The sequence below is a fragment of the Centroberyx affinis genome, unplaced genomic scaffold (assembly GCF_046629955.1).
Source record: "Centroberyx affinis isolate AG114_WGS23_722 - 3 ecotype Tasmania unplaced genomic scaffold, CSIRO-AGI_Caff_v1 ptg005038l_1, whole genome shotgun sequence".
In the NCBI taxonomy this organism is placed as follows: domain Eukaryota; kingdom Metazoa; phylum Chordata; class Actinopteri; order Beryciformes; family Berycidae; genus Centroberyx; species Centroberyx affinis.
This window is the reverse complement of record NW_027282482.1, coordinates 289,975-311,833: the sequence shown is the minus strand read 5'-3', so window position 1 is coordinate 311,833 and position 21,859 is coordinate 289,975. Positions and strand designations below refer to the sequence as shown.

General features: G+C 42.1%; 1 protein-coding gene across 3 annotated transcripts; it reads left to right on the top strand.

Annotated features, from left to right (window-relative positions):
- The first annotated feature begins 541 nt into the window (after positions 1 to 541).
- On the top strand, positions 542 to 15,103 carry grb7 (growth factor receptor bound protein 7). Of its 3 annotated transcripts, none has more exons than XM_071545729.1 (15): positions 542 to 686; positions 3,618 to 3,792; positions 4,803 to 4,929; positions 8,151 to 8,307; positions 8,399 to 8,520; positions 9,487 to 9,561; positions 9,990 to 10,127; positions 10,410 to 10,520; positions 11,239 to 11,337; positions 11,597 to 11,680; positions 11,811 to 11,921; positions 12,302 to 12,359; positions 12,487 to 12,574; positions 12,824 to 12,908; positions 13,077 to 15,103. In XM_071545729.1, the coding sequence occupies exons 2-15, from the start codon at positions 3,626 to 3,628 to the stop codon at positions 13,221 to 13,223; spliced, it is 1,569 nt and encodes a 522-aa protein (XP_071401830.1). In that variant the 5' UTR covers positions 542 to 686; positions 3,618 to 3,625; the 3' UTR covers positions 13,224 to 15,103. The 3 variants fall into 3 exon arrangements, with proteins under 3 accessions (XP_071401830.1, XP_071401829.1, XP_071401831.1); XM_071545728.1 differs by having other exon boundaries at positions 12,824 to 12,917; XM_071545730.1 differs by lacking the exons at positions 542 to 686; positions 3,618 to 3,792; positions 4,803 to 4,929 and adding an exon at positions 5,787 to 5,863 and having other exon boundaries at positions 12,824 to 12,917.
- Positions 15,104 to 21,859: the final 6,756 nt, after the last annotated feature.

Sequence of the window (21,859 nt, the reverse complement as noted above, 5' to 3'; positions counted from 1 at the left end):
AAGTGTTTTGATTATTTATATTATTTATATATTTATACTGTAAACAGTAGTTATTGGCAATTGTACCAACTCTACCTTAATGAAAATTAATTATAATATTGAAATAAAGACTTAGATCGTGACTTTTAAGGCATTTGTTTTTATCTCCTTTCACTATAATATTCCTATAGGGATTTATAGATTTTCTATTTGTATAGCGACCATGTAAAATGAATAGCCTATTATAGATCTTTTTCGTAAGTGTAGGCCTACTAACAGCAACATTATTAATGGACCTATAATAATATTTGTCCCAATGTCTGTTTCCAGTGTGTGACTGCCTGGAAATCCTCATTAATTCTCTAGGCTACACTTTTAATCCAGCATCTACAGGGGCAATAATGTGATTTATCATTCCATTAGGCCTAAGAATTGCATTGTAACTCTGAAACTCCCCAGTGGCAGTGGGAAATGGGCTGCCTTACCTTCCTGCTTCCTGCACACCTGACAGGCCCCTCCCTCCCTGCAGGGGGACAGCAGAGTTCAGCGGATGTTCCCGACATCAATAATGTTGTTGGGACTTGGCGGTGCGGCGTCCCGTTTCATGAGCCAGACTTAAGAAATCACACAACACAGCTAACTCTCTCATTGGGATAAACACGATGCCTGACAGCTGATACTCACCGCGCGACGAGACAAATACCCTGGTAGGTAGTCTAGGTTTCTTTTAGTTTTCGGCACGCGCTGCTGTGTGCAGATGCAAACAAGCTCTTGAGTTCAAACAACAGGTGCAGGCTGGGTTTAAGCGTACACAGCAAACAGCAGGTGAATATAGAGAGGGGGGGATACGTAGGTGGATGTGTATGGCGAAGTTACCTGGCCATTCACTTGGTGTCAACCTAAATTAAGGCTTATTCAGGTAGGTCGGGTGACTAAATGTACCGGCCATGTCAAAACCCAGGTTCAGTGGCTACTGGGCAGGCATTTTCTTCAGTTTCAGTATGAAGTGTCTTGGCACAATGTCAACAGCTGTGTCTGAACCATGCACTACCTGCTTAGATTTCAGGCTCTAGAATAGGCTTTTAGGTTAAAGGGAGTCAGGAGTTAGTACAGCATGTCCTCATCACATAATTAGAAAGACATTTTGCCAAAAGAATCACAGTAGCCTAATCTAATATTTCTTAGGAGAGGCCACTGTAAGATGGTTCTGTGGAACAGTATTCCTTTGCACCACCACACTGTCATTTTGGAAGGCAAACAACAGACAGGGTTTGTGTTAATCACTCAGTAGGTGTTAGTAGGCGAATAATAAGTGTTTGCCCAAATGAAAAATCACCATAATATTATGTAGTCTACTAAATAGTGAGTTTACAGGGACCTTATTGGACGTAGCATTTTATTCTTATGCTGTAATATATCACTGTAATATATCTTTGGGGACTCATTGTTTTGAACAAAAAAGAGGAAAATGTATTGTGTCATGTATTTTGTTATGTATTTGTCTTTAGTGTCATGTATTGTGTATGTATGGTTATATATGTTGTGCGTATGATGGAAAATGAAAAAATAAAAAAGGGACTCATAGTTTTACATAGGATTACACTTTTTCCTTAGTGATCAGATGACAACCAGCCAACGATCAGTGTTTATGGCAGTACACCATGCTGGCTGGAAATGCTGAAGGGTTGCAAAAAGGTCAGGTGAATTTTGTGAATACTGAGTCTGGGACATTATACTTTTCATTGTGTTGTTGGCTCCCCGCTTGGGGAAACAGGTTGTAGGTAGGGTTAGGCGTCCTATTGTATTCAAGCCTACTGATATTGATGTCATGACAACCTTTTGCTCCTGAACACACACACACAAATCTTTCAAATAGGATCCTCACCTCACCTGATAGATGGAGACAGGTTTTAAACCACTAGTGCACACTGGGTCTTTGTGTTTGCTGTTCTCCGTCCGCTGCGGTTTGCTGTGGAGAAAAAAGGGCAATTACTCAAACTCTCTGCCAGCCCAGCCCCCCTGCCTCCCTGCCCCATCAAAGCACTTAGTCCCTCTCCAAACTGCAGGCTGCCAGCGGTTCTCCGCATTACATGCTGCATGTTCTGCATTGCAACAGTAAGACAACAAACCCTGTCATGTGGGTATTTTGTCAGATATTTTGACAGAACAGAGTATAATCTAGAGAAGGTTATGTTTCAGCTGAACCATAACCTGCAAGTAGTAAAATCAACACAAAATCAACTTAAACCTCCTATGTTCGAGTCAGGCGTTTGCTTTTTGGTGAATTTGAGCAATTTCCCCAGTAACTGGATATTAAAGAAAAGAAACTCAGCAAGAGTGGAGTCTTAGCACTCTGCCACCTATATTTTCCATATAATGGGGTGAGGGGGGGTGGGAGGTCTTAGGATTTTGAAGGCTTTGCAGGACACGTCACTTGGTGCTCAAAAACACAATCCATCGAAAATATGAGTTTCTTCAGTTTAGATTTTTAGTGCATTTCAAGTTTAAAACATATAGTCTCTTTCCTATTACTTAATGTCGTATTCACCGTTTAGTGTTTTTTTTCCTGCACACCTGTGTTGAAACCATAGTGAAATGGGTTAGGGTTAGGGTTTATCTCTTGTTTTAAAGATTATAATGTGCAGTTGCTTGTTTGACAGTTGATAAATCTAAGCAGCCTAACTTGACCCAAATTACCTTTATTGCTTTATTGGCTTTCAGGAAAAATCAGGATCACTTTACACTAAATGTACAAGCATTTGTCTTGGTATATAGTATGTTGACACGTGGTACAAGGAGAACAGGACCTTGCATACAGTGCAAAGGGACAATGCAAGACATATTATACAGTAGACTATGCATATCACTGTACAGATACTCATTCACCATTCAGTTTTTTAGACAGGCGTGTGTGTATTGTGGCAGGCCGTAAACTAAGTTCCAGACAGGTGTTTGAACTGTCTGTGGCAAATATGCTTTATATGCAAATGCCATACACACATAGTAGGTGTTGGGATATTTGTCATGTAGTGTGTGGAAATTCTGGTTCATATGTTTATTTGGCACTGGGCCATATAATACTATTTTGCAGCTACAGCGTGACTCACCTTTGAGCTGTATTTCTTGTAGCACTGTATAGAATTTTTTTTTTTAGCATAGGTATTATTTTAGATAGATAGATACTAGGTTGCAGATCTAAAATAGAAAAGTAATGGGGAACATTACTAACGTCGGATACAAAGAGTCGTGTATAACATCAGAAATAAAGGCATAAGGCAGAAATAAAGGTTTGCCTTTATTAAAACACAGAAGGATGTTAAATCTGGAGGAAATGGAGGAAAATGGATTAAGGCTAAATTGTTCATTGAAAGTAATAGATCCAACATTAAAAGTTAAGTACTTGGAATTGGTATTAGCAGGGAAAAGATGGTATATGTGCATCTCAACTGTATGCAAATGTCTGTATGCAGGCACATCCATTAATATGTTACTGGATAAATGCGCAAAGGTAGACATTTATCAAAAACCAAAAAGAACCTGTCACCTTCCAGTTATGTGACAGCCTCTAATCACCAGGCCCCCTTCTGCCACAGTATACGGTTGAGAATCCCACCTATGGCTCCCTCATTCCCCCTTAGGTGCTGTGATGGAGGTGGCAGGCCCGTGGACAGAGGTGTTTGGGGGTTCGGACAGACAGGAGCCGTCCGGAGGAGAGGAGGCGTTGCTGGGGAGCTCCTCTCTCACCCTGGCCCCGCTGGTCGCTGACTCTCCCTCCGTACGGCGCTCCCAGCCCATCCTCATCACCGCAAACAGGTATGACCAACAAGCAGGTGTACACAAACACACACACACACACACACTGAAACCATTAGTCATTCTGAGCGGGAGCTGATTGGGTTGCTACATATATAGTACTCACACATACTGGACATGACTCAGTAGGCTTTGCCAAGTAGGCGGTAGATATTGACTCAAGTCAGTGAGTCACCTTCAGGCCATGAGCCACGTCATCTGATGTTTTGACAAGCGGCTAGTTTCTTCAAAACAAAGAGATTATTATTCAAGATACACCAAGCCCTAAATACACAAAACACTGGTCAGGAGTAATAAAAAGAGGTTTGTAGAGCGGGCTGGGAGTACACACGTTGTCCGGGTCACTGTGTTAACTGCTGAACACCAACTGTGGAGAGGTGTTTTTCTTTCACTTCCTCGTTTCATTACGTTGCCTTGGTACTTCTGTTTCCTCTGCCCTAAATTAATAAAACAGTTGAAAAGAAAGAAAGCAACGTTTTCTTGGTAAGCCTTTGATTACAGCTCCCTTATTTCCATATTAATGGTGTAAATGGTGAAAAAAACAACAAAAAAACATGGTAAATTACAAGTCATTATCAAGAGAATACGGGCATGGGTTGTCTCTTTAATTATTCATGGCTTATTTTTCTGAAGATATTACAGAATCCAATATTCATTCAAGGTCAAGTGAATCATAAGCCTGTTGGTAGCAGCAGAAACATCTGTGTTGCTTTTGTACTGCCTGTTTGCATTGTAATTACCTAAAAGGAATCTAATCGAAACTGCTACTATTTTTTTCCAAATGCAGGCCTACTATTACGGTTTACAGGAGTGAATGCCAAAAACAGATATAGCTTAATGCCACGCTATTATATAAAATATAGTTTTTTGAAAAGACAATCTTAGTCCGTTTGAGTAAATAATACTCACTATGATAATAATAATAATAATGCTAACTGTAGAATGTCTTCAGGCTGGTTCTGACCTTACCTGACCCTGTATTCATTTATTCATTTCAATAACTTTTCCAGGTTTAAAGGCGGGGAGTCACTGTCTTCCTCTGTCCCCTCCATACCCAATCCCTTTCCAGAGCTGTGCAGCCCCTCGCAGTCTCCAGTGCTCATCAGTTCACTCCCTCCACCGTCAAGTGACAAACATGTAAGTTCAAAAGCCTTGTTTGGAAGCCTGTCCCCTCCTATTCTATTGCATCTGAAAAGGTTTTTAGACTGAGCCGCTAAGTGTCTAGCTGAGTTCTGAGGTCTGCTGTGTTTCCTATAACTATCAGGTTCATCCTTGAGTTTGAAGTTGTGTATAAAGGGATAGTTTGGTCTGTTAAACCAAACTGACCTTCATTGTCCAGTCTGAAATCACCACACCATTTTGATTCCCTTTCCATTTCGCTATCCCATTTTCAATTTTGAATTAAAATCCTAACTAATCAGCAAATCTTAGCCATTGAAGTCCCAGTCCGACGTTACCCACATGATTTGCCCACCCAATTACTTCTGAAAGACAACTGACAACTGAGGGGGCTGGATCCACAATTAAGACTTTTTCCGTGCTGATCACACTTGCCCAGATATTTAAAAATGTTGTCAAGTAACCTCAGCAACATCAGCAAATGAATTCTTTAACTTGTTTGCTGATAGTGCGAGTAAAACATAGCTGGTTATGGTTCCTGTGATTGACAGAAAGGCCTAAGAGCATATTGTTAATTATTATGACGTGACCTGAGTTTCTGCCTGTTCTGGCATATTTTAATTCACAAATGCTGCCAGAGAAAGCTTGTCTGTAATTAATGTTGGGAAACAATCTGTCACTGTGCCACGCTTGCCCCAGGGCGTTATATACTTACTGGAACTGTACATATACACGCACATACAAACACATTAGTGATGCTTGGGTCTTTTGTGCAGACCCACAGCTGATTGTATTTTTTTCTTTTTACTTTCCACTGCACCTGCCCAGCTGTAAGGGGACGAGGGGAGCTGGAGTGGGGATGTGGAGAGATGGTGGGAGTGAGAGAGAGAAAAACACAACTTCTTAGTCACTTTCTGCTGACTGTTTTGTCTGTCGGTCTTAAATATTAATGGTATGTGTGAAGAGACAAATGAAAATGCTGTTATTTTAGGCCATTTTTCATAATTTTGGCAGGTGATTTTAACTCTGTGCCACATGTCACATTAAATAATATCTGAGCTTTCCAAAGCATTCCAAACTAGAGAACACAGAAACCAGGTACTAAAATCGTGAAAGTATCTAGATTTATAATGTGGGATATAAAACTGAAGAATTCAACCTTTTATTTCTGTGAAAGGGCAGAAGTGACAGGCAGAAGCCGTCTCCAGTTCAGTCCAATAGACAACTGAAATCATGTGTTCAGGCACCTAACACCCTGATAAAGAGCACATAGTTTAAACTCTGTATTTCCTCATAGAAACAATGGTTTCCTCAGTTGACACTTTATTTCCTTTTCTAGTATGTGTAGCTCTGTGTGTGTTGATACACAGTAAAACACATCTCAGACTTTACCTGCTCTATGCCTTTTTGCAAGGTGTGCATTTCTAGGTCAGCAATTGCCTCAGGCATTGTGTACTGTAAAATCGGTTTAGTATGGATTAGCAATTTAAATAACACTTACTCCATAAGATCAACACCATTTCAGATCGTTAGAGTATTCTGATGTGAATGTGTGAAATGATGCGATTTAATTTAAGGTTATACATTTTTTATATTTGATTGTAATCTCCATTGTTGACGTGCATTGCTTTGGGTCCTAAGCACAGGAATTGTATATTTTTTGAGTAAAGAGAGACATATTTTCACCCACCTCCCCAGCTGTTTAATAAAACCATTCAGCAGTCAAAGTGGACTGGCCGGATATTGAACTGAGTGGTTTCCACTGAAAGAATGTTCCGGCACCGTCCCCCACGAGGCTCTCTACTTGATACTTAGCCATTATTTGCCCTGACTGTCGCCGGGTCTCACCCAACCAGTCAGGACTCGTTGATTGACAGCCGCAGTTTTCAGGTTGGGCAGGTTTGTTTTCCTTGGGTCGAGGTTTGCTGCTGGAGCCAGACACTGTGTCAGACGGCATGCTCTGCACAAACGTCATGACCCTGGAATAACCTGCACCTGGTTCACCTCAGTGGCGTCGGGCACGCCGACACTCTGCATGCCTGGCTGCCTCTCCTATCGCACCTATTCCCCAACAGACAGGGAGGAGAGAGCGAGGATGTAAAAAGGCAGGAGAAGAAGATTTACATTTTTAAGATTATTTTTTTGCAGTGGAGAGATACAGAAAAGATGGGAGACAGATGGAATGACTTGCAGCAAAGGTTATGAAACCTGTGTTGTAAGCACACGTTTATTTCACCTCAAGCTAGAATAGGGAGAAATATGTCTTTTGAGAGAGAAGGTTAACAGACAGTGGGACAAGATTGAGAAAAACACAGGTCAGGCCCCAGTGCCAGTCTAAAATTAGGAACGAATTGAAGAGCCCTCCCTCCCAGTGTCAAGGCCTATTAAATAAGTGATGGCTCTGTCTGTCACTGCAGTGCCGCTGACAGGTTCTTGGCCTCACATCTTGGCTTCTTGTCACGATTGTAGCTATGCTGAAACAGTGCCAATACCAGCTGTTTTCCGTCACTGTAAAATGTATGTTGTGCACTGAAACCTAGTGTGCCAGCCACAGATGTACTGGAGGGTAAACCCTCCTACACTTAGTTTACTCGCCTTTTTCATATCACACATATCATAGTAATCAAGCTGTACATCATATGAGGATAGGGTTATTGAAGGAGTAAAGAAGCACAAATGAATGATTTTATGAAAATATACTTGATTTTTGTTTTATGTTGGTGGTTGGATCACAAACTAAACTTTTTATTTCCCATTTCATCGCTATTTAATGATGGCAGCTCTTTCTAATGTACTTGTTTTCAATTACGACAGTGTGTGCCTTTTGGGCGGGGTTAAGGATTTGTTTTGTCTATTTGTGTAACTGTTTTACCACTTATTTTTAATACATCTTGCCTATTTTATTAATTGTTACATGTGTATTATGTGCATGCCATAAAGTTTCTGTCACTTTTTTACCTACCCTATCACCTTGATTTGGTGCACTCAACCCCATTTAATTTACTGTCTGGAGCTGGGCACCAACACTTTTCAGTTCTTCATAGCATGTTTGAATTGATCAAAGGCGTATCTGTCTTGGCCAAGAGAGATTTGTGGTCTTTCAACGCCTCAGGCAGGGACTGTGAGCTTCATGTGCATATGGGCGGGTGATTAGTCGCTTGTCAACTATTCACTTTTGGTCGACATTCCACAAATATAAGATGTAACGACTCCCTTTTAATTGTACCATCCCCCACCAGTTGATTAAGGTGTGTGGAGAGGACAGCCACAGCAGGTCCATGTGGGTTTCTCCAGCAGCCACAGCCAGGGAGGTGTGCCACATGCTGGTCCAGACGGCACACTGCAGCGACCAGGAGAACTGGGCTCTCATCGAACTCCACCCCACCCTGGGCCTGGGTAAGACCCCACCACGATATAAACGGAAATTTAAAATGAGCACCAACTGCCAAATTGGAACTACTGTCTGACTATTCTCCTGTCTCCTCAGAGAGATGTCTGGAGGACCACGAGGTAGTGCTGGAGGTTCAGGCAACCTGGTCCGTCAAGGGAGACACCAAGCTCCTGTTCCGCAAAAACTACGCCAAGTACGAGTTCTTCAGAAAACCCGTGGTACGCGGACCCACACGCACACAGCCTACACTCTTTTTAAATCCTCAACTTATTGTCAACCTGTAATAATCCACACCCTAAATATCCATCGCTTCCATTTACATCACATCATTTACATCAAGTCAGAGTCTCACAATCGCCGTAAGCGTGTGACAGCACACCAGAGGTGGCTACAGTTCAGGCTGACAAGGTGTGATGTCACAGCAGTTAGTGACGTCTGTTGATTGACAGGTAGTGTGCCGGTGCAGACACACAGACTTCATGCTTCAGATATTTCCCAATGCGCAGGATCTCTCCCTTGTGAGAGATCCTGTGAATTTATCATCCCACCCCTATACTTATCTACCTCCGTAGACCTACACTTACACCCACAGGACTTCACTAAATTTCACCGCATATACAATTAGGCTCACACTTGCTGCATAACATCTCACCTTTGGGGCCTCATCACAATCACATAGTGTACATTTACACATACGTATGTTCTGTGTAGATTGATGGCTGGAGTTTGGCACTAACACTCCAAGTGGTTATGGAAAGGACTTTCGATAAAAACACACACATTCACATGCTTATGCAGACACACTCTCTCTCTCTCTCTCTCTCTCTCTCTCTTGCTCTCTCTGTCGCGCTCTCTCTCTCTCACTTATGTTGGAAAGCAGACTCTCAATTTCAGGAACACATTTGGCTTTATTTGCATGAGGGTTTATTTACTCAACGATTTGTCTAAACAAAGATACACGTCATATGTTGCCTCTAAGCCATCTTAAATAGGAGTATAATTCCTGAAAGGTATATTTGATCTTCGTAGTCAAACAGTCGCGGCCCTAAGCAGAATGATCTGATCCGTGGGGCTGATGAAGTGATAGGGGAGCAGGACGCCGCCAGACACTGCTGCTTTGTCTCGTAAATGAGCCTTTCCTCTTCGGAGGCCTTAATTGACAGCTGTCTCCTTCCCTTTCCCAGCTCTTCTTCCCAGAGTGCATGATCTCCGACAGCGCTGATGTCACCAAGGGGATGACGTCATCAGAGCTCATTCAGGTAAGCCAATAGAAGACAAAGGCTGTAAATGCAAACACAAACACAAAGGCTGCAAATGCAAATTATTTTTTTCATGACCTCAGTGCATTTCACCCATGTGTAACAATATTGATAAACTAAAGAAGTGATTAATAAGCTGAGATGTAAAAACATTTGAGATTCATGACTTATAGCGATATGAAGCTAAAAACTACACTTAGTTCCATTATACATCAGATTCCTGCTGTCAGATGAAAAAAATCTTTAAAAGGTTTTATATTCTGGGATTAAGAAGTTATACGATGGGCTTCAAATGTGTTTCATGGGTTACTAAACATATAAAAGATTGGGTCCATCTTTTGGTCCATTTAAAAAGTCCCATAATTGGATTCGGGAAGTTTTTGGCTGATAACAGTGACATTATTAGTGAGTTGTATTTGCCCCAGCAGAACCTGCTCAGATCTGGGACGTGTCCGGAGATCCAGGGCTTCCTGCATGTGAGGGAGCCCAGCCGCAAGGCCTGGAAGAGGGTCTACTTCTTCCTCCGACCCTCCGGCCTCTACTGCTCCACCAAGGGCTCCTCCAAGGTCAGCAGGTCAAGTGTAACTGTGTAGCCCTCAATCACAGTTACAGTCACAGAGGGCTTCACAGCGCTCACATTATGAAACGTTAAAGGAAAACAAAGAGCAAGGAAGTGTGTGCAAACAGAACAGCTAGAGTTTAAATCAATGACTGACTCGCCTTTTTATAACATGCACCTCTAACATGAGGGTGCATGTTAGACATCCGGTCCTGAAAATGTTGTGAATGCATGATATGCAATTGCATTTGATGAGCAAATCTGATTTTCATGCATGTGTGCGGCCTAGGAGCCTCGCCACCTGCAGTACGTGGCTGATCTGGAGGACCTGAACGTCTACACTGTGGCCAACAGTCGTAAGCTGTACGGAGCCCCCGCCGACTTCACCTTCTGCATCAAGGTAACCACTTCCTCGGGGCTCTCGCCGCAACCAAGACAGGATTATGCAGAAAAAATGTCCTCAAACCAGATGGAACAATGTGTTGGGAACAGTTTTACCCTGGGGATTTGAGAAATGTTTGACTCTGGGGTTTGTGTGTCTGTGTGCGCCGTTGGCCTGTGTCCAAGTCAAAGCAAAAATCCCCCCTTTAGCATGCATATTATTCTTGTGATTGTGGACTGTTGAGTCAATATTTGTGTTCATTGTAATACTTCTGTTTTCCAGTAGCAGAATCCAGGGAACTAATACTCTCATTTTGTGAGGTTGTCAAGAAATGAGTCCATGTCCTGCACCATAGACAATGATTTGAGAACTCATAGAATTTCAATAACATGGGGTAAAATACATGAATAGTACACACCGATAATTTGTTATTGCACAGTAGATTCATATGATAGTAGTGCTAACAGTTCAGAACCAGAATATTTACTTGTATACCTGAAAAATCCCCCTGGGTATTGTCACAGTGTCCACAAAGTTGGTCTCCCATATACTGCCAGCAGAGCAGTTCTTCAGCCTGGAGTTTTGCTTCCCTTGTTTCTGGGTTTTGGAGAAACTTGTTCATGTTCTGAAATTGGACTAAACTGTACAAGATAGGGACAAGTTCGGTAATATATTCACTTTGTATTTCTGCTGTATTCACTGAACTGTGTGTGTATGTGTGTATGTGTGTGTGTAGCCTTCCAGAAACCATGTCCGTGCTCAGGACCTGAAGCTCCTGTGTGCTGAGAATGAACAGACACGCACCTGTTGGACGTCCGCATTCAGGCTGTTCAAGGTTTTACAACAATAAAATCCCAACAATAAAATAATCTAAAACTTTCATTCTAATGCACTATAAATCCATTTGGGAAGCATATTGTAACCTGATGTTCACTACTCAGTATTTAGCAAACAACAGCTGATTACATTCTCTAAACTGTTTCTGTAAAGGATATCTCATTTCCTCTTGGTCAAAGTGTAGACAGTAAAATCAGTAAATCATTTAATTACCTTCTTCCGTGTGTGTGTGTGTGTGTGTGTGTGTGTGTGGTCAGTATGGGAAGCAGCTTCAGTGCAACTACCAGTTATCCAAGTTGGCTCCGCGATGCCTGGAGGGAACCAAGCACACAGATGGCAAAGTGAGCTCATCAGAGGATGCAATGTAGAGGAGTCTGAGCAATAATTAGAGGAGTGTCATCTTACATTTATGCTGTTATGCCTTCTTTCAACTGAGCGTGTGTGTGTGTGTGTGTGTGTGTGTGTGTGCAGACGGAGTCCAGCCTGGTGGCGATGGACTTCTCAGGGAAGGCTGGAGGGCGGGTCATCCAGAACCCCAGGGAGGCCCAGAGCGCTGAGAGGGAGGAGGGACAAGCCTGGAGGGTGAGGAGGGAGGGAGGGACGGATGGATGGATGGAGTGAGACGGAGGGAAAGAGGAAGGTCAGGCTAAGATGGTGAGCCGGGAGGGATGGGGGGGAGGGACAGGCTGTGAGGTTGAGATGGAGAGAGATGGATGAAGGGAGGGAGGGAGGGAGAAGGGATAGAGGCGGTGAGGGTGAGGCCTTCAGCTTGGAGAGAGGCAAAATTGGTGGAAGGCATAATGATAGAGGAATTTGTGAGAAAGAGAGAGACAGGATGGGTTTGACTGAGATGGGAGGGAGGATAGATAAACAGAGGGAGGGCAGGAGGTAAGGGGGATGTAAAATGTCTCAAATTGTGACCTTTTCTGTTGTTTTTGCCTCTCTCCTCTTTGCTGGCACAGAGGAGAGAAGCCCTGAGGTGCAGTCTGCCCAACCTGAACTCTGGAGCACGACCCTCCTGTAAGTCCACTCAAGACTCAGAGACAGATATTACATCACCTGTGTTTAGGCTGTTTAGGCTCATCCCCTCTGTGTGTGTGTGTGTGTGTGTGTGTGTGTGTGTGTGTGCACACATGCGTGTATCCAGCCATCCACAGGACCCAGCTGTGGTTTCATGGTGGCGTTTCCAGGAAGGAAGCGCAGAGACTGATAGAGGAACAGGGGCTGGTAGACGGGTGAGTGGAGGAACTACGGCGAGGATCCGTGGCTTTTCAAATCCCTTTCAGAGTCTAGTTCATTATTCATTATTCAATGATAAAACATTGGCCGATGCATTATTCATGCTCCCATGTACAGATGTATCTTGAGTGAATAATATCTGTAGTGTTTTTTCTGTGTACATGACATTTACTCTAGGTTGGTGTGTGTGTGTGTGTGTGTGTGTGTGTGTGTGTGTGTGTGTGTGTGTTTGTGTGTGGGTTTAGGATGTTCCTCATTCGTGAGAGCCAGCAGCATGCTCAGTGCTTCGTCCTCTCGCTGTGTTACAAGCTGAAAACCAAACATTATCTGGTAATCCCTGTGAGTTCCCATCATTCTGTCAAAGATGATCAGTGTTTGTACTCATACAGTAGTTGTACTGTACAACTAGTTCTGTGTTTTATCACTTCAGGGAAAAGGCAAAACTCGCTTGCTTTGTGGTATATCCTCACTGTAAATAAGGTTCTCTTCCCTTTGCAGTGTGAGGAGGGAGGTAGGAAGTACTTCACCATGGACGACGGCTTGACTCTCTTCATAGACCTTCTGCAACTGGTGGAGTTCCACCAAATCAACAAGGGCATCCTGCCGGTCTGCCTCAAGCACCCTTGCATCTGTGTAGCACTCTAAAACCTTAAAGGTCCACGTTCCCTCTGTATGACGCCAGCATCATCCTCTGCACTCAAGATAGCCCCTCTGACCTCTGACCTTTAGTTCCATGGTGCCTTCAGTGTCTCCTTTACTTAGGGTTAGACACAAATGCATCCGTTTGCGTGGATTTGCATACTATTTTCCACATTTTAGAATAATAGTAAAGACGTCAAAACTATGAAATAACATAAATGGAATTATGCAGTGACCAAAAGAGTGTTAAACAAATCAAAACGAAATTATATTTTAGATTCTTTAAAGTAGCCACCCTTTGCCTTGATTGAAAGGCAAAGGCTTTGGAAAGAAATTCATACATAGGCATTAACTTCACTATTTATTTGTTCAAGCATTTAAGCATAAGCTGTAGATCAAAATGGCTTTAAGATAATGAAACAGTACATTCAATCAGGTATGTCCAAACTTTTGACTGGTAGTGTAGATTAAGATGGGTTTTTTTTTCATTGGAGGTCTTCATGAGGAAAATGTTTTTAGTTTTGGAGTCTTCATCTGTGTCTATGCAACAGGCTCATGTTCACGTTATTTGTCACCCTTGGGCTTCACAGCAACGTCGCATCTAATCGCACAACTGGATTCTCCGACCACCAAAGCACCAATGCAGTTTAGAGATGCAGTCCATGTGATAATGGTGTGGATTCTCTTGGGTTTCACGTGCTTCCAGTCTGAGATGAGCACCCATGGGAACCCTGGGCCAGGAAAACCTATAGAACATACAGGACCAGACATGAGTATATTGTCTGTATAGTCTGAATCCTGCAGCCTCCAACCAGTAGCTTTTTTAAATTATATTTGACTAATGTGCAATCCCAGACATAGCTGGGTTTTTATGTTTTAATTAGCGAGTTGCAGTCCCTACGGAGACGTCTTAATTAGCCATTTCGGACAGACTTTTAGCACTTTGGGGATCAGAGGACTGTTATGTGCTGTTTGATTCAGTTACATACAACCATAAGAGCTTCAGGATTTCCATGGTGATGAGGACATCAGCAGAAGAGCTGTGGCAAGCATGAACTGACTGTGGCTTCACCAGGTTTCAGTGAGGAACTTACAATTGTGACCACCAGAGGACAGCCTGCAGTCACCAGATAGTGGAATCAAAGCTAACAATAGCTTGGCATTGAGGAATTAACAGGGGCATGTTTTTTCAGCAGTGAGGAATGCATGTATTTGATATTGATATTTAAGAGAATTATTTTGATATTTAAGGATATTGTGATGAATCCAACAACTGTAGCAGTGTGATAAATGCATCTAACTGTTGCACCCTCATGAAAGTGCCCCAGGTTGCAATCATGTAGCATGTAAGAATAGAGTTGTGCTGATTTTTATAATGTTTTTCTGCATTCAGTCCTTATTTGTGCCTTATAAACAATGCCACAAGATAGTTTAATAAGAACAAACTGTAATTAGTACAACTGTAAACACTCTTTCATTGCTATATTTGCACAATGATGGTGATGGGAAGCTATATTTTCTTACATATTAAGAGCTTAAAATTGCAGCATTATGGTGTTTAAACAACCATACAACTATACATAAACAAACATAAACAACTGTTGGGGGGGTATATGAAAATATATTGTTGTAGAGGGTCTTGTTGTAGCATGTATTCTTTTATCTTGAATATTTTGCACTTGCTGTTAGCTGTTTTTTTTTTTTTTTTAAGATCAGGTGCTAAAATGTCAGCATATACATTGTCATAATTCATTCAGTGTGCAAGGCCAGTTTACTTTTTGCCACATTTCTTTCTTTTATTGAATAGGATCAGAATTGTTAGTTTTATATAAATGTTTTCAGATCCACCCGTTTTCTTTTTTTTTAAGTTTAATAAATAATTTCACACTAAACATAGATTGTTCTTAAGATTCAAATCACTCTGTTATGTATGTAGTATTAGAAAAAAGAAGGTAAAAAAGGTTGTAGAATGGTTTTGATAAATCATGCACACGCACATTTATTCAAACAGTGCTATGGAAACATTCAGTGTGCATACGGTAAGGGCCTAGCCCAGAAAGGAATTGCAGCACTGTCTGAAATTATAATAAAGCCTTTATCAGTCCAAAATTAGACTAACGGGGGGGGAAAAATAACCCAGACTGAATGCTGAGAAAACCAGTGGTGGAACAACATGAAAGGCTGCCTCAAGGTTATTGTGGAGTTCCTGGCAGTCTGCACCCCTGCGATGCAGCAGAGATCACAGATCCTCTGCTGGATCGCTCTGAGCTTTGCACTGTGGCTTCACAAGCTAAAGAGCTGATTTCTCTAGTGACCTACTCTGTGTCTGTGGGTGTGCACATCTGTGTGTGTGTGTGTGTGTGTGTGCGGTTAAATACCAGTGTTCTCTGGTAACCCTTCGTTTTGACTGCAGCCCTCCATGGAGGGGTTGCCATGGTAACAAATTTTCCCCCGTCGGCCTAGATGGGCAGGTAAATTAAGGGGTAAAAAAAAAAAAAAAAAAAAGAGGAAGGGAATGGATGGGTCAGATAGGCTTCAAAGAGGAGAACTCAGAAATGTGCAGCACAATTAGAAGTATGAGCTCTGATTTAATTTCTTCGGGTGCAGGAGCGGAAAGTATGAGCTATCCAAATTTGACCTTCCTCTGTTCAAAGTGATATAAATTCAATAGTTCTTTAAAAAGCACAGAATATATATTTTTTTTTCTTGGGAGAGAAAAAAATTATGGGGGTGCGCTCTAGCTTTTAACATTCTGTGAAAGAGTCAAATATTTAACACTTCTAAGTAGTATGGGTCTGTCATTTTGTAGATTAAATGTAATTCTCTGAATATATTCAATTCATCATACACCCATTTGCTTCACCTTTAAAACAGCTGCACTAAGGGAGGTAATGGAGGTTAAGCCCACTTAAACTCTCTTCAGCCACCTTTTTATTTATACACTTCAGGAAAGCAAAGAGGCTGAAGAATGCTGGAAATAATCAAAATGCAAAAATGAGAGAGAATTCAGGTAAATAAAGTTGCAAACAATACACTTTATTCACCTTTTTAAGCTTACACACTCATAGATGTAGTAAATAGCATTATTGTTATATGACGATGTGCTCTTTTTAGGAGAAAGACATAAATCAGTGCTTTTCTGAAAATACAGTTGATTTGTGCTTATGTTGGTGGTTGTTTGCTTTACAGTAATCGCTGACTGGCGGTCATAGTTTACCCATCTTTTAATTTACCACTGCAATACTTGCCTCACTGAAATGCAATGTGCGGCCTTGCCACTGGAGTGGTTTGCGTTTGCAGCATCTTCACCACAGCCATACTGGAACATTGTGTGTTGATACTGTAACTATAATAATTGAATTAGCCTACTTATGAAGTTTTGTTTGCACCAAACACTTCACAGTCTCAGGAGCATAACTCAGCTGGGAGAATGCTGCCTTTATGGGAGGAAAACAGGACAGTTGAGAACACGAGCCCAGAGGCGCCCATACACAACAATCAGTTATCGGCAAATTGCTTTGGTAAATCACGAGTAAGGCCCATATTGTCAGTTTTTCGCCCTGGGGAGCATTTTCAGCAAGTCTTCTCAGACTTTAAGAGAAAAACTATAACAATCCAATAATAGTTTTTTTGAAAGATACCATACAAATATCACAGCAAATCTATAACTCCTTATAGGGATATTATTGGAATATTGTAGGAGAGTTACAACGATAGCAAAGGACATAAAAATACCATAAAGCATGATAAGGTCACTGTAACTCACTATTGAGCACCACAAACACACTATATGTCCCTATAGTAAGATCCTGGTTTAAAATGCTGGAAAACGAGGATGCTGGACACCAGTGGGAAAGCAAATGAGGGATATTGTTATGTCATTGTGTTTCACTAGCATGGCAAACATAGCAGATAATTACACAGGTGCCTTGAGTCCTGGGAAAGAATACACAACACTTGCACAAACTATCATATATTGCAGAGAGGAGGTGCTAATTTATGGAAAAGAAATACACACAACCAGTAGGGATTGTGAATTGCTGTTTTCGAGGTGTAAATCGCAGCCGTGAACTAGACAAGCAAATTTCCTGGAGAAAATATTAGGTGTGAAATGTTCTTGCTTTAGCTTGAGAAGTGTTTACAGTTTGATCACCATGTCAATATTCACTCTCTGACATTCATTTTTATATGAGAAAACATAAAGAATATCTCAAAAAGTATAAGGACTATCAAAAAACATGAATACATCGGCACATCTCCTAACGGACCTGGACATTTTAAAGTTGGAACTGAGTCCCTGGCTGAATGTAGAAGTAGACTCCAAAGGTTTGGAGAGAACAATAAAAAAAGAAATAGGGAATAGCTATTCAGCTTTCAGCTAGGCCACTAATAAAACCCCAGTGGGAACCTATTCCTTTTTTGTATCGACACCTTTCCTGTGATGCTCCTGATTCACTGTGAGTCTGTAGATAATGCTTCTGCTGCAATGCTTTCCAAATGCAAACTGCTTGGCTGCCTCTCCGTTCACTTGTTTAATCATTATTTGATGCATTTCCAAACAGTCCTCCAAAACTCAGACTAGAACCTTAATTAAAGTAACAGACAAAAGTGTTTACCTGACCCAGTTTCAGTCTGATTATTCACATTCAGGCATTGAGATCAAAGTATCTGTATGCCTGATTGTTGTGAACATTTTACGTCACTTAATAGTAGATTCCAGACAAACACAGCAGATAATTTAAGGAAAACTTGAGCAGTGGGTGATTCTTTCATTATGTATGAAAAAAAATGATGCAAGAATGTGTGCACATTTTCACTTAATCAAAGAAGCACTCTTCTTTGCAGGACATGTTTTGTCTCAGTTCTGCAGAATGGCTGAATTGCACTGCGGCTGTATATATATAACACAAAGTTTACAGAATGGCCTTGGCTGCATTTATTAAGATTAGTTGCATGGATGCTTGAATCGTTTTTCATGATAGGCTTGACAGATTTATGATCTGAATTTCCATGTTATAAGGTCAGTCTGTCTGGTCAGTCTGGCTCCACATTGATTTTCAACTGGAGATCAAGACACTTTTGATGCTGTATTGTTTACCAGAAATTAAAATGATCAAGTGTAAACATTATTGAATTATTATGAATTATATATTAATTTGTTCTAATTCTGATATGCACTGTCTCTCGCTTTCTGTATCTCATCCACTCCCAATTTCTTTCTATCTATCTATCTATCTATCTATCTATCTATCTATCTATTTATCTACCTACCTATCTATCTATCTATCTATCTATCTATCTATCTATCTACACAATGCAGATAAACGAATAGGCAATATACAGTATATTACATGAATTCAGAGCAGCTCTTTGCCTCTCCTCCTGTCACTCTGACCTGCTGATATCAGTCTAACATCTCACTTCCATACAGTCGGCTGGATTACACTACCAAACATTTTGCACCACGTTTTATTAGGTACATTAATGTCATCGAATTTTCTTTTAGTGCATTCATGGCCCGTATTGAAGCTAAATGAGGCTATTATGATCAGGCCAAAGCAGGTATAAAATATGGTGCAGTCTAGAGAGGTGAACTGCTGTCTGTCTTCCTGACATCTGGGCGTTTTCGGGAAGACCATATCAGTCTTCTTAAAGTTATCTCTCTATCTCTCTTATCCTCTCTCTCTCTCTCTCTCTCTCCAGTAATTGCTGCTGAGGCGTGTCTCTGTGTGATGTATGTGTTACTGTATCTGTCTGCTGCGTCGCCTGCATCCAGATTCATTATTCAGCTCCCTGGCCAGACACAGCGAGAGGGGAGCTGCTCTTGCTGTCACTGGTCAGCCATGAATCCACGAATCTGTCATCATCTCACCGTCTCTCTCTCCCTCTGTGTGTCTCTCTCTCTCAGTCTGTCTGTCTCTCTCTCCATATACATGTATGGATAGACAGATCTGCTTTCTTTATCTCTTTTTTCCTCTCTCTGTGTTTGTGTCTGCCTGCCTCTTCATCTGTTTTCCCACTGTCTGCTTCTCTCTTTCACTCTCTCTCTCCGCCTGTCAACTGTAACCTTTCAGTTCCCTCTCCGTCTCTCTTCCCTCACATGGGGTTTTAACACCTATCCCCCTTCCTATGTCTTCCTCCCTCCTTCCCTGCTTTCCGTAGTCTTGCTCCACTTCGGTGGCTATACTGTGACCCCACCTAAGGTCCAGATCCAATGTTAATTAGGCTAAGACATGGGTTTGCCCAATGCTAATTTAGGTAAAGGTTGGGTATCCCCTCCACTCCTCTCACACACTCCTCTCTACTCTTTTTTTCCCCTCGTCTCATCCCGTCACCTAGTGTTCCCCTGCCTGTGTAATTAATTTTTCCCTTCCTCCTCTTTCTTGCGGGTGTGATTTGTCCCTCCTAGGGCTGTGAGTTGGCGCGGTAATTACTTCACCTCCTATAGAAAGGCGCAGAGGATGTTCCCATACGAACGAGGGGCCAATGAGATTCCATGAGAGAGAAACCAAGGCTGAGCATGCATCATACTGATATATTTTTTCTATTACCCACCTGTAGTATGAGCAGGGTGTGAGGTAATTGGGTACGAGGGCCAGGCGAGTAGCTCAAGGGCAAAGTGAACACACTCCGGCTGTAGCGTTACGACTGGAGCATCCGCACACTCAACGCCCAGAAAGCTTATCTTTAATTTATCACTATGTTTTATTTACCAGCAAGTCAACTCAGTCTAGCAGCCAGTAAACATGGCTGCATGCAGACAGCAGGACAGCCACTCACATACACAATACACAAGCATCCTGTACTGTGTTTGTAATTTGTTTTTCTTGTCTTGGGATTCAGTGCTGAACTCATATCAATGTGCATTAACATTACTGTAACACACATAACATAAACACACACATGAGGCTTTTTCCTGAGCCATATGCAGCAGTTTGTCTTCCCTCGCTACTTCACTACTTTTCCAACCCGGCGTGTGTGTGTATGTGGTGGCGGAACGCTATCTCATCCCCTGTGTCCTTATTATCTGGTGTCATCGTGTGCATGACATACAGCGCCTCTGACCCTGGACACACACACACACACACACACACACACACACACACACACACACACACAGGCCCTCTCTCATTAATTCATGGCCTTCAACTCAGGATTGAATTACAGCCGGAGGATTTACTTGGACTATATCTTTTGTTATGCACACACACACACACACACACACACACACACACACACCTATCAGAGATCAGCTGTGTCTGCAATGTTTCGTCAGACACACCCACATCCACAAACACTCCCACACACACACACACACACACACATTTACGCACAATGCCCTTCATGATTTCACTGTTTGCTATGCCAAACTATGCTTGCTGGTATTCATTATTCATCGGCACCATTAGTTTTGTCTGGTGAAAGTGTCAGCGAAACATCTGCGTTCACTTTTTTTTTTTTTCTGGATTCCTTATCATCCCTCGATCAGCTCCTTCCCTCACTGCACTCCACTGAAATAAAGCATCAAGTTCACATACTGATATTGAATTTCTGATACACACTGATTTCTGTTTTCCCGCAGATAAGTGTGCGCGCATGATTCAAATCCAATGCGTATGACAGACCGAAGATCAAAGGCGCGGGGAGCGGGTGCGCAGGCCCTTTAAGAGGGACGGAGTGGGGAGGGCGCCGCATCCATAAAACATGAGTTTATTCAGTGGCCATGCTAAGACATGGTTAGGAGCGCCTCTGCACTCCAGCGTGCTCTCACACCCACCACACACACACATACACACACACACACACACACATACACACACTCACAGCATCCCCAGTCTGCCCAGTGGTTCACACGCACACACACATGCTGACACAGCCCGGGCCAGAAGACCTGAAGTGGGACATGGGCGCAGAGAGAAGACAGGGATAACAAAAAAACAAAAAAAAAACTGGAGCAACAGAAAGAGAGCAAGCAAGAAGAACCACATGCGGGGAATGAATGGGGAAGAAAGCAGAGGATAAAAGAGACAGAAGACAAAAAAGGAGAAAGTAGGCTGGCACGGGTAGAGGACAGTAAACAGGTGTATCGAGGCGGAGAATGGGCAATTCCTCCTTCCCAGGCATGTCCCCTCTCTCTCCGTCCATTCTGTAGTTGCAGGTATTTCTAACTTGAGTGCCTTTCTCTGACGCGCTGGGGGTGCTGGGAAACTACCGCTGTACCGCCGCTGTTTACCCCCGCTCTCTGGGTTTCCTTCATTGTCATGCTTTCTGCTTCACTCATGCTGCTGCTGTGTGTCGCCGCTTTTGCCGCATATCTGTCTTTGCTTGCACGCTTTATATAAGATGCATTGAAGTAGAAGGTTCCTCTAAGGAAAGGAAAGGAAACATCACTGTAATAATCATATACGGACTTAAAGTGTGGCTACGGTGCTCGATAGTTTGTTTACAGTGACCGTATCGTACTTGGTGTTTTTTTTTTTTTTTTTAAATCTCCTGTAGTATTAGCCTATAGTATTCCTATAATATTAAAGTCGGGATATCTAATTTGTAAAGTAAGCTATCCTTCTAAAATCTGTCAGTTCTTTTTCATTATGGGCCAGTTTGAAATGATACTGCATTAATACTGTTACAATTAACAGTTT